At 43.1% G+C, this 13,167-nt stretch overlaps 1 protein-coding gene across 1 annotated transcript; it reads left to right on the top strand.

Moving 5' to 3' along the window:
* Positions 1-7,079: 7,079 nt before the first annotated feature.
* LOC135699731 (gastrula zinc finger protein xFG20-1-like) lies at positions 7,080-9,671 on the top strand. Its single transcript, XM_065220070.1, has 6 exons — positions 7,080-7,246; positions 7,321-8,305; positions 8,363-8,475; positions 8,536-9,070; positions 9,138-9,372; positions 9,440-9,671. Exons 1-6 carry the CDS (start codon positions 7,173-7,175, stop codon positions 9,607-9,609), a joined length of 2,112 nt encoding a protein of 703 aa, XP_065076142.1. The 5' UTR covers positions 7,080-7,172; the 3' UTR covers positions 9,610-9,671.
* Positions 9,672-13,167: the final 3,496 nt, after the last annotated feature.

The following is a 13,167-nucleotide window of genomic DNA, read 5'->3' as shown; positions in this document are numbered from 1 at the left end:
CGCTTATTGTTACTGATGCCGATGAGTTTCCCATCCGTCTGCGGGCTAAGGTAGAGCTGCAGCCAACATCCGAGGATCCTGCGATCGATTTTCGTGGACAGCACCTAACCTCTAACAGCTCTACTCTTCCTTCCAAGCCCCTGCAGGGCAACAGGTATGAAACAGAACCCTCCTTCCTATCTCTCCGCATGTAGGGCCCCAACGTTGCAGATCGGCCGCACCGGTACCATCACCTTTGTGTGATATGTCCCTCAATAAAATTTAAGAAAATGATAGGGGAAATGACGGCTTCGGCATGCCAGACTATTTTCGGCAACCCAAATTGAAACACTATTTTCACTGGATTTTCTTACGAAAACACTTCGCTGAATGCATTCAAACGATTCTTTATGCTTTCAGCTATATTTTTACCACTGAGAAAAAGCAATCTAGCAAGGTTTTCTTGAAATGAAACGCACGCACTACAAATTGTAGCTGATTTTGAGTTGCCGATAATAGAACAGCAGATTTACATGCAGTTCAAATGGAACGATTGCCGAAGAAAAACTGGTGGCCGACAATACTCGCTCTCACTAGAGAAGATTGGAGCTTTTTAAAAGCGTTTCAAAACAGTTTTTGACAATTCCTTCGACTGAAATTGCTAGAGCAGCTGGCAGCAAAAGATTGTAAACAAACCAATACTGCATATGTGTGCGTTCCTTAGAGAAAAAGGCTATAGAAAGAAGGTCGCTGCTTAGGTTGCCGAGAATACGTTAATTCCCCTATCTATTTTGTATGTTATTCTTTTGAAACTACGCGAGCCCATGCATGTCGACTTAGAAAACTGTGTTGTCCACTTCGCTTTAGTGTTGGGTTGTGAGTCCTCCGAATAAGTGGATGAGCCGCCCTAGAGACAGGTAAGAGTACCGGTGAGCTAGCCGTTTCTTACAAGTTGTACACACCAACTGCTCATTTGGTAATGCCTGTTCACTCAGATGTTGAAATTTTTTTTTTTTTAAGTAATTGATAGATTAGGCACAGACAAACAGACATAACACTCGCAAGTTGTTCATCGAACAAGCATTTAACGGACAATTTAAAAGCATCGTAGTTGGTAGTACCGCCACTAGTGGCGCGCATAGTCAATCCCCTTGCGTCTGTCGTTTAAACACTACCGCCATCTGTTCAGCGTAGTGCCCACCACAGTGTACTCAACAGATGGCGGTAATGTTTTAACGACGATGTTTTACAGTGAGAAATACTCAAAGTGTTATGTCTGTTTGTCTGTGGATTAGGCTTATAGTTATTATAGATATGCGAAGATTAGGTAAAACTTAACATTTCAATCAACACTAATCAATTTAACACTTAAATTCCGAGATGTGTAGTGAGCATTTCTCACCCCATTTTTACAACGCAAAAACAAATACAGTTTACTACTAGCATTAAAATCTACTTTTTTTTTTACATATCTATAACAAGCTTACACTCTATTCTATCTCCTGCTTCAAAAAGAACTATGTTCCGTCAACTATGTGCAAAGTTATTAGCAAATGAACAGTTCTTGACCAAAACTGTGTATGCCAAGCATGCTACTTAGCACAACCCACGTTTTACCTTTCTGTTTTGAACGGGTTTGAACAAAGAATTGAATATTTATGCCAAAAATGACTTCTAAATTTATTCACCTTTCCATAAGTACAGTTAGACTTGATAAAGAATCACAAATTAACCACTTTATTCGAGTACTTAAAATGACGTTTACTACCACTCGAACTTTAAAATAAAACATTATTTTGAGATTTTTTTCTTCTAGAACCTCGAGAAAATTAGCCAACATTTGTGCGTTTCATATAAAAATATAAATTATTTGGTCCAGTTTTGTGAAATCACTGGTAGAAAGTCACGCCAAAACTGCTTGACAAAGTGGTCAATTGTTGAGATATTGTTTAAAATCCAATACTGTTTTTATTCTTAAGTCGTCCTAGGAGTTTCAATTCCGTCCGCACGTATTGAAACGCCTTTAGATTTTCTTCGTCCTAAGGATACACGTAGAAAAAGGGGATTTGCTAGGAGCACTTCTTTTGTGTTGAGAACATTGAGCGTAAATATTTATACAATGCGCTTTAATAGGATTATGTTGAACTAACGCATCGGAACAAACCTATTATTGATTTGTGCATGGTGAAATCATTGATATTATTGATCTTTTCTGATCGATAGAACGGAAATGGGTGATTACGACGAAGTAGCGCTCTACCCTATTAGTGGTGTTTTGAGCGCTAAGCAAATTTTCTTTTTCTTTTATTTAACGTCGGTCTCTGTTCCGCAATCTAGTGCCAATCACCGACGGACATCGATTGCCATCCATTGACGGCAATCGAATGTGCAGGAAGGCAGCTTCCACACCTGCGTAGGATATCGCACCCATTCAACACACATGGGCCGGGACCAACGGCTTTACTTCCCTTCCGAAGGAAGACGTGACCAGAGATTTTTATGCCTCAGAAAAATCCCACCAACCTCGACTGGGATTGAACCCAGACCCATTGGGGTGTTAGAAAACAGTCACGCTTACCTCTATACCACCGGCGCCGGCTAAGCAAATTTGTTCAAACGCAATTTTATCCTCCGGTGGTACGACACAAGAGGAGGCATCTAAATTGTGGACGCATTGCACAACCTTATCATCGAGCGGAGGCGAACCAGCCCAAGGCTGAAAGCCTCCCTAATAAAGATAAATAATAATAATAATCATCGAGCGGACTTAGGATGTTCGAGCCAAACAAATGCGATAGCGACATGCTCGCCGATCGCATTAGCTTTCTCCTGTGGGGTGATTAAGAGCCAATCGTCATCATTTTCGATTCTGGGAGGAACAGCTTTGGGATGAGTTTTCAAGACCTTGGCTACCTTCCAGAATGGTATGGAGTGGTCCTTCAGATTCTGGACAACACGCCCGAAACTTTAATTTCGAAGTGAGTCCCTTTTGGAAGTAATCTGCCTGTTCAGACAGGCTATTTAACGTTTTCGCCCAGATCTCCAGTCCTCTGATACGAGAAGATTGTCCTGCAGAATCACCAGAGGCTTCTTGACGGGGAGTAGATCTCATCCGTGAATTCGCTTGTCCATGGAGAGGTGGAAAGTCCTCCGCCCTGAAAGCTGGGGCCTTATCCTTCCTTTGTCCTGGATGATGTTGGTAGACGAGCATTTAGGGCACTGCTTATCGGATCCTTGGTGGGCACCACAACAGTTGGCGCATTTGGACGCTGCATCTTCATCCGCAGTACATTTGGAAGTGGTGTGGAGTTTAGCGCTATTGCCGCAACGTTGCTTAATGTTGCAGTTGCGGATGCCGTGTCCAAAGTTCAGCCACTGTTGGCAATGAGTCACATCGCGATGGTTCCCAGCGGGCGATGATGGAATTGATGGAGCGGATGGCTTTCAACGCGTTAAGCGCCACCGTTCCCTTCTAGAAGTGTGCCAGGAAAAAAAAAATCCGGATACGTCTTCACATTCTCGTCCCTCCTTGTCATTCGATAGACGGCACTTGGGGCCAGCTTGTACCGATTCCTGATTTCAGCTTCATGACAACCTTGAATGGTTTCTCAACGGGAATGTAGTGGGTGAAGAATTCTACCTTAGAAATCCTCAGGTGGGCGAGTCAAACTCCGTTTTCCTACGGAGCACCTCCTTGGTGCCGACACTGCCCAACTTGAATTCGGCGTTGACGCCCAGCGACGCCAGATCCACGATGAGCTCGTTAAGATGGTCATTTTTCACTACCAACGGAGGTAGCTTCACTTTTGTCACGCTCATTTCGGCAGAATTCTCGGTTTCGGCAGGGTTACAAAAATCTCCGATATGTTCGTCGCAGTGACATCGTCACGACCAATCGTGCCATCGGATTGGCTCCGATTCTTCTTTCTCTTCTTGCTGAGTTTCACTGTCACAGCCAGTGCTGTTAATTTTCATATCATTAGATTGAAGATGAACCAATTCTGTGAAAACGAATTCTCACATGACCATAATTTGAAGAGCCCCTTTCTCATTCGAAGCTCATTGTCACTGTCAATTGAGTCACTCACTATCATTTGATATACGGCAGTGGACTATGTACACGGTAAGAAAAAAAGTACCCAAAAGTAAGTTCTTTTCACTCATCTCGGCAGTATAGTGCAGGAACCGAAAAGTAGGTAAAGCGGGTCAAAGTAGTTTTCATTTACTTGTGTGCAATTCGTATGGAATTTTCCACTCGCTTTCTACCCAAAAGTAAGTTAGTTGTACCCAAAAGTAGGTAAATATGATTATACTCAACGTTGGGTTCCCACACTTTACTACCCCTGTTGGGTGGTTTTGCTCTTCCGTTTTTGACAACATTAGAAGGAGAAAAGGAGACAAACTAGTCAAAAGTAGGTAAAAGTGAACTGGCCGTTGGGTACTTTTTTCTTACCGTGTAAGAAACCCAGTATAATGGTCCCGAACAGACAAGTTGATCCGATTTCGGATCAATGTAAGGCAAATTTAAGTTCGATTTCGACCCAGTGTCGTGTTGTTGTCGGGTCAACTTTGGGTTTATGTTGGGTCAACATCGGGTTTGGGGTTTGATAGAGGTCAGGTCGATGTAGGGTTGGCTTAACTTTTTCGCTGAAATGTCGACCAGAGCTTCGTTTATGTATTGGCGTCTTGCAGTGAAACTTTTCCAAGCTTTCGCCTCCTACATTTCGAAGTGAGAACTACTAGAGGGAGGATAGTTTCCAATTTTTCCAAGTAAAACAGACGATTTTTGGGGCAGATCGGTCCATAAAGAAAAACTAATAATTTTCCGTGGAAACTTTTGCTTGAATCGTGTAAGAAAACGTGTTTGAAAACTATTTGTTATTATTTCGGTATGGATCGGAGATGTTTTCATGGCAAATTATGCATAACAAGTTTGCACCCACAGGGAGAGGTTACCTCCTGCGCAGCTGCATTTTTCAGAAAATGGTAAATATGTGCGATTTTCACTAAGATGAAAGTGGACATTAAGTGAATTTGCTTAGGAAAGGTTGTATCATGCTGGTGGTAATAGAGAATTGGTTGTATAGGACGCCAATATTAAATAAATGTTCATTTTAGCAAACATATTGATACTCACAATTTTCGACGGAAAACGCACCGGAACTTGATTTACTCAACACGCACCATGCTATAAAATGGTGCTAGATGGTCTTCAAAGTGAAAACAAGATGACAAATCATCTTTATTTTGAGTAATTGAGCAATTTACTTCTGTTTACCATCATATTTACGATGCAGCATTGATGGAGCCATGAAATGAAATGAATATATCTTATGAAAGTTCACCTGGAAAAGTCAAAGATGCACATCAGTCTGATCGTAAAAACGTTTTTATCTTCAATTCGCATGTTATATTGGAAGGATTTCACGTAGGCTTGATGAAAATTATGATTTAATGCTAATTTTCACGAATTTTATATGCAGTCTGTCAACATTATCATCATCATGCAGTGGTGACATCTGCGTTGAGCTTTTGCGGCAATCTTCCAATTGGTCCCAAGCAAACGATTAACGTTCCCCATTCTAGTCGAAATTATAGTACTACGCAATGTTTGTTTTGATTCGCTATGAAAGTTTGACAGATAAAATGAGGGGTTATTGGTTTTTCTTATGTTTCGAGGGGTGAATCGATTAGCTTGGGACCGAAGAGAGTACCAGAGCTGAGCCAAAAAGTTGAGCACGTTATTTCGGGACCTTCTAGTCTTAGAGTTACCTCTATGGTACAACCATAGAGGTAACTCTAAGACAAGTAGGTCCCGAAGAAACGTGCTCAACTTTTTGGCTCACCTCTGGTACTATCTTTGGTCCCAAGCTTGTTGAATCACCCCTCGAAACATAGGTAAAACCAATAACCCCTCATTTTATCTGTCAAACTTTCATAGCGAATCAAAACAAACATTGCGTAGTACTAGAATTTTGACTAGAATAGGGTACGTTAATCGTTTGCTTGCACGGTGTTTCGTGAAAACCCATTTATGGGTAAAAAATACCCATTTTCAAACCATGTATGCAGCTGTCAAAAAATGGGGGAATTTGGAAATCATAAAATGGGTGAAAAAATACCCATTTAAAGAATCAGTTCACGATTGCATAATGGGTATATTTTTTACCCACTAATGGGTGAAAAAACACTTGGAATTTTTTTCGTCTCATTCCGTCACCGACCATTGGAAATGTAAACAGTTTCCGTCCGCTTTTTTTAAGCAAAAATGGACGATCTCTGGAAAAGGTTAGATTCCGAAACATTGGCGAGACTTACGGATAAGTCTATACAGTGTTATCCAATATGATATTATAATATCTCGTGTAATATTTTTTTTCGCTAAACTGTATTTATTTTCAATGTAAATATTAGAAAGTTTTTTATATCCACGAGGACAAATAACCCAGCACCAGCATCCTCCATTTGAAGAAATGGGTATTTTTTACCCATTTTACGAAAAACACAATTTAAGAAGATGGGTAAAAAAACACCCATTTATTGACAGATACCCCATTTACCCATTAATAAGTAAACCATAGTTTACCTATTAAATGAGGAGGGGCACTTTTAGCGGAAATGGGTGTTTTTATACCCATTAATGGGTTTTCGCGAAACACCGTGTGGGACCAATAGGCTACTAAAGTGGTGAGCCAATTTAAAATCGTTAGTTTCGTATTGATTGTTGGTACAACGCTCCTGTTCCGACATCAAACGGAAGCTTCGCCGAACATCCGATTACGGACCGTTTTCAAATGTTCACTAATTTTTTTTCAACAATGGACAATGTATCTTTAAATTCAATAAATCAGATCTTCTTCAAGTATGTTTGTCTTTTTTTGACAGCTTGAGAAAGAAATTCCAAAATTTTAGTTGCCACCCGTTATAGTTCGCACTTTGAGAAATAGATGGCATCAAATCTTGCATCAAATCGATGATTTGCGTGGCTTACAAAAAAATCGGCTAGCCCCTACACGATGACTGCCAGCACTTTGACAGCACCCAGTGTCTGATGACGTAAAAGGTAAACATCAATAATATCAACAAAAGAAAATTATGAAAACAAGTTTATTGCGTCCAGATTCTAAAATTTTCGTGTATTTTTGAAAATTTTCCCATGCAAAGAATCCACACAAATCGATAAAGTTTGCGGGATGATTCGCTGTTGCATTAGAAATTGCGACACGGACGAAAACGTCGTAAACTGCACATCCGTTTTCTTCGTCAGGTAAGAGTCTGATCTTTTCTAGGGTTGATTCCTTGATTGCATGTTTTTTTTTTTGTCTCAAAATATTCTTACAGTTTCCCAACGGATGTTTCGTTCCGCACTGAATGGCTCAACATTCTTACCGTCAACGATGCGCTATTCCCTGGCTCGGAAGTAACCCTGAGCACCAAGATCTGCAGTTGCCACTTTGCCGATGAAGCTTTCGGAAGGCATCCCGTGCATGGTTATCGATTCCTGCTGCCGACTGCCGTTCCCACTATTTTCCCCCTATCGGTTCCACCAGAATCGTTACTGCCACACCCGGTAGATGATACAAATCCTTTGCTACAAGATTTTGTCGATACCAGCGATCTAGTGGATGATGAGAGCAACCTGATTTCGGCTCCAGACGAAATGGGGATCTTTCAGGCTGGGACAGATTTATCAGTTCCGGAAGAAGCTGCATTTGTACCGAACAACGGACTGCTGACACCATCGGAAATTGAGTTAGCCCAACCGACGAAGGCCATCGGAATTGAGTATGCCGATGGAAAGTACTATTTCCTGCAGTCGGAAGATGAATCAGATGATGAGTTGATTGAACGGGTTAGCACTTTGGATTGTCATTCGATGCAGCTACCGATGAAAATTAACCGGGAAGATAATGTCTCACCGTTGGATGAAATCGAAGAGGAACAACTACAAGAGGTAGAGGATGTGGCGGAAGCAGAGAATGAGTTCGAATTGGTCGTTTCGGATAATTTTAGTTTAGAGGAGGCAGAGGAACAGCTTCAGCAAGAAGACGACTGCGATAGGCTGTTTGTGGAAGAAACTCCGACGGAGGTGGGAATGGATAGTTTGATCGAGGAGGGTAGCGTGATAACCACCTCGGAGGTGACCGATGCTGATGGTCAGGAGTATGTTCTGGTGAAGGAAGAAATGCACGATGAAAGCAGTCAACTAATGATGGAAGCATTGGACGATGAATCTGTAATCGAAAGGGATAACATCACTGATTATGGCACGGTTGAAATGCTGGAAGATTCGTTCCCTTCGAATTCAAAGGAGAAAAGAGTGGATGTAAGTTTGTTCGAATTTGTTCAATATTTTGAAGGTATGCTAATGTTTAAATTTCAGAAACATTTTTGCACGTACTGCAATAAAGGTTTCCCTTACGAAAGTGCTCTTAAGAAACATTTGTTTGTGCACACCGGTTTGAAGCCCCACGTTTGTGGCACCTGCGGTAAAAGGTATCCCAAATTTGCTGCTGTTGTTTAATCCAACTTACTCAGGTCATTCGGTCATTTCAGTTTTTCCCAAAAGATTAACCTCTCAATCCATCTGCGAAAGCACACTGGAGAAGAACCACTCAAGAAGTATACCTGCTCCGTTTGCGGAAAGAAATGCATTCGATTGAGCGAACTGAAAATTCATTTGAAAACCCACTGGAAGAAGTATCCTCACGCTTGCACGCTTTGCACGGATCGATTCGCCGATATTACCAACTATTACGAGCACATCAAATCGCAGCACAAGAACGAAATATCCCTCCAGGAGAGTATCGATATGATTGCTCAGAACGAGAACGCTGAGCTGATCGTGCAGGGTGATGATGATACGATTACCGTAGATGATGGATTGTACCGCTGTACGGTTTGCCTGAAGACGTTCAAAACGGAAAGGCTGCTAAAGAAGCACAAACGGAAAATGCATCCCAAGGTGTTTGTCTGTGCCAGCTGTCCGAAGCAGTTTCTGTACAAAAGTTTACTTGACAAGCATGCGCGCGTGCACACACAGGAGAAACCGTTCAAATGCCCGCAATGTGATACGTCATTTTCGCAGAAGGTAATCCTCTTCGAAGGAGGTTTAATTTTGTTAAAACTTATACCACAACATAATTTGTCCACCGTAGGTCAATCTGGAGGTCCACCTCGGCAAGAAGCACAACATTCACGTGCGAAACATCCAGCCAAGGTTGTTCGTCTGTGAGTACTGCAACAAATCGTTCGATCGACCTTCCACGCTGCAAGTTCACATCCGCACGCACACCAAAGAGCGGCCTTTCGGTTGTATGGACTGTCCGAAATCGTTTGCATCGAATAGTGCCCTGGCAACGCACATCAAGACCAACCACCGGGGAGAGTCAAGTAAGACGCGGTTCCGCGTTGACAACTGATCGATTGTTCTACAAAGTGTATTGATTTTCCTTTTCAGTACTGTTGCAATCATTCCAACGGAACTCAGCTATCAATGCCGAAAGCATTATCCTGGAAGAACGGAGCGCCCCTTCGGATATCGTGGAGGAGGAAGAAGACGAGGATGTCAAGTTCATTCAATATTCCATTCAGTTTGTCAATACGGATGGAAAAGAGGATTTTCTCTAGGCAGGCGGACTCTGCGGATTTGTGTGTACATAGTAGGTAATTTAGTTAAGTTAGTGGATGTTTTATTTAAACTTTTTACAGTAGTAGAATAGACGTACTACAAATCGGTTATGATTATAATATAATACTTATGACCGACATGCACAGTAGCACCGCTGTACTCATTTAATCTACGTCGATTGGGATGCTTAATGGAGTACAGAGGTACTACTCGGTATGTTTGTACAAGGTATAAGACTCGTATTTGAAGATCGACTTGTGCTGAAGAAATCCCAATGGTAGGGTCACAATTCTAGATAGAGCTGTAATTGGGGCATAACAGCTTTTGTAAACAATGACTTCTATCGATGATTTCTTAAAAAGTTAAGGCTCGCCTACACAAATGCTGCTTTGAAACCCTAGAAATCATCGAGAAAAGCAACTGTTCGTAGTCTGCGAAGGGTCCGCAGGTTGCTTTCTACTTGGTCGATTCACCTTGCCCGCTGCGCGCCTCTTCTTCTTGTTCCTGTTGGGTCGCTTTCGAGAACCATTTTCCGTGCCCAACCCACCATAGTTGCCCAATTTTTGCAATGTGGACGATGGATGGTTCTCCCAGCAGGTGATGCAATTCGTGGTTTATTCGCCTCCTCCACGTTCCGTCATCCATATGCACTGCCTATAATCGCATATCATTCCCATATAGATTTTCATCAATTTTGAGATAACAATGCTATCAACTATCATTTGGCATCTACTATCATATTATGTGATAAAACTTTGGATTTTGATAGTGAAAAATGTGAAAACAACATCAAGTCAGTTTGTCCCATCAAGCAAAATAATCACGTATCAGTCCCATCCTGAAATGCAAACGTCCATAATTCAAGTTCAAGTTTTGCTTTTCAAATCAGGCTTCATTACAACAGATTTTAAATTGAATAAATGATCAATAAATTGACTAAGATTTTTCAAATATTTACATGGGAATTGCACTACCCATAATCGCATAACAGTCCCATATGGATAGGAAATCAAGCAACAATGGGACTGATATGCGATTAAAGGCAGTGCACTCCACTGTAGATGGTATGCAACACGTTCCGTTCGAAAACACCACCACCACCATCGTGGTCCTCCACGATCATAGTCAAGGTCTCGTTGCCGTAGAGGACCACCGGTCTAACCAGGGTCTTGTGGATAGTCATCTTCGTGCGGCGGCGAATTTTATTCGTCCGGAGCGTCCTCCGGAGTCCAAAGTAGGTACGCCATAATGCGTCTTTGAATGTCTCTGCTGGTATCATTTTCGGCGGTCACCAGTGAGCACAAAGACACGAACTCGTCGACCACCTCGATTTCTTCAACGTCAATCTGAACTCGGGGTGGGAGGCTAACATTGTCTTCTCTAAAGGGTGTCCCACATCAAATTGCATCACGGAAAAAACGCTGTATTTGTTTAAAGTGTATTGTTTACAGTGTATTTTTATCGCTGTCAGTCTTTCCATTTTTTGGAAAAAAAAAAATGGCGTCACTCGAAAAGCAACGTCGCGAATTGATTTTCCGCAAGCACCTGGAAAATCCTCAACTCTCTCATCGGGACATCGGAAAACAACTCGGAATCGTGCAGTCAACGGTGAGTCGTGTGAGCATCGAACGGAAGGGAGAAATGCGGTTAGAATGGATGTTCTATTAGTGATCAGGATCACAAGCGTGTCTTGAAAGCGGAATCCCAATGCTTCGGTCAGGGATGTGGTCAAAAAATTAAATCTGTCCAAGTCTTTCGTTCGGGCTACAAAATGGTGAGTGACAATCTGGTAGGAGCGATATACCTAGCTTCGGTCCTCACAAGTTCCTACCTCACGCCTCCACGAGTCATATGATCACAAAAGACTGCCAGCTGAAACATGGACACAGCTGGTTGGCGTAGCCTGGGCAATGTTGTCAATCCGACAATAGCAGAATGAGGAGGTGCGACAGGAACACTGGCGCGGTAACCATAGCACGGTGATAGAGGAAATGCTTCGCCAACCCGAGCGTCTGTTCATCATGGAGGTGCGGCTCAAACAGCGTCTGACTGGCATCCAGCAGGCTGCATAAGAAATGCTATTCCCCGGAAGCTACATCTAAGATGGCAGCCCCATCACGGCGGATAGGAGACCTTAGGCCAACCACCTACTGTCTCTGAAACCTTTACAATTGTTACGGAAACCAACAGAGAAAGACATCGAACTGATTTAACGGCAACGAGTTTTAGCGCAAAACAACGGACACGAATTGGATCATGGAACGCCCAGCAGGGTCAACTGGCACAACTCGCCAACGAGGCGCGACGCATAAAGCTAGAAATCATGGGACTGAGTGAAGTTCGTTGGCCAAACTTTGGAGAACACAAACTGTCGTCGGGACAGGTACTACTATACTCTGGTATTCGAGGTGAAAACGCTCCCCGCCATCGTGGAGTTGGTCTCCTACTTAGCGTCCAGTCAAGTGCTGCGCTCATCAAGTGGGAGCCTGTTAATGAGAGGATAATCGTTACCAGATTTAGAACACGGGTTCGTAACCTTACCATAATCCAATGTTATGCGCCAACCGATGCTGCCGAGCTACAGGACAAGGAGAATTTTTACAGTCAACTGAATGCCGTCGTGGATAAGGTTCCAAAGGGTGACATCAAGATCCACACTAGCGACTTCAATGCGAAGATCGGCTCCGACAACACGGACTATGAGCGTGTCATGGGACGCCATGGACTCGGCGAAATGAGCGAGAACGGTGAGCTGTTTGCAGAATTTTGTGGCTATAACGACATGGTGTTCGGGGGCTCGCTCTTCCCCCATCGGCCAGTGCACAAAGTCACGTGGGTTTCCCGTGATGGACATACCGAAAATCAGATCGACCACATCTGCATCAGCCGAAAATGGAGACGGAGCCTTCTTGATGTCCGGAATAAACGCAGCGCCGACATCGCGTCTGACCATCACCTTCTAATCGGCGAAATCCGCCTACGCATGGCGCGGATCTAGCGACGGGAGGAGAGACTCGGGCGGCGGTTCAACACACGCCGACTTGAAGATCCAGCGGTAAAAAGGTTTTTTGTTTAAAAACTTGAGACTCGAGCTGCGGACGTTCCAGAAGGTGGCAGCGTAGAAGAACAATGGACGGCCATCAAGAATGCCTTTATAGAAACAAGCGAGAACAACTTGGGTGAGCTGCGCACCCAGAGGAAAGAGTGGATCACAGATGAAACCTGGCGGAAGATTGAGGAGCGTAGAGAAGCTATCCGAAGCATGAAATCCAACAAGGCTGCAGTATCCTTGCATTAAATACAAAAAGGCTACAGGGGTCGATCGCATATCAGCAGAGATGCTCAAAGCTGACCCCATGCTATCCACACAAATGTTGCATCAACTTTTCTGTAATATCTGGGACACCGTGACTTTTTCGGCCGACTGGATGCAAAGCATCTTAGTGAAGGTTCCAAAGAAGGGGGATCTGACCGAGGGGGGCGACTCTATCTACGATGAAGGAAAAATTGTTTTTTGCTGTGGTTAGCTGCGCGCACGCTGAGTAGATAGTAAGAAG

This window comes from Ochlerotatus camptorhynchus, unplaced genomic scaffold (assembly GCF_037179485.1).
Source record: "Ochlerotatus camptorhynchus isolate MF236.1 unplaced genomic scaffold, CSIRO-AGI_Acam_v1.1 ptg000002l, whole genome shotgun sequence".
In the NCBI taxonomy this organism is placed as follows: Eukaryota; Metazoa; Arthropoda; class Insecta; order Diptera; family Culicidae; genus Ochlerotatus; species Ochlerotatus camptorhynchus.
This window is presented reverse-complemented; position numbering and strand designations above follow the sequence as displayed.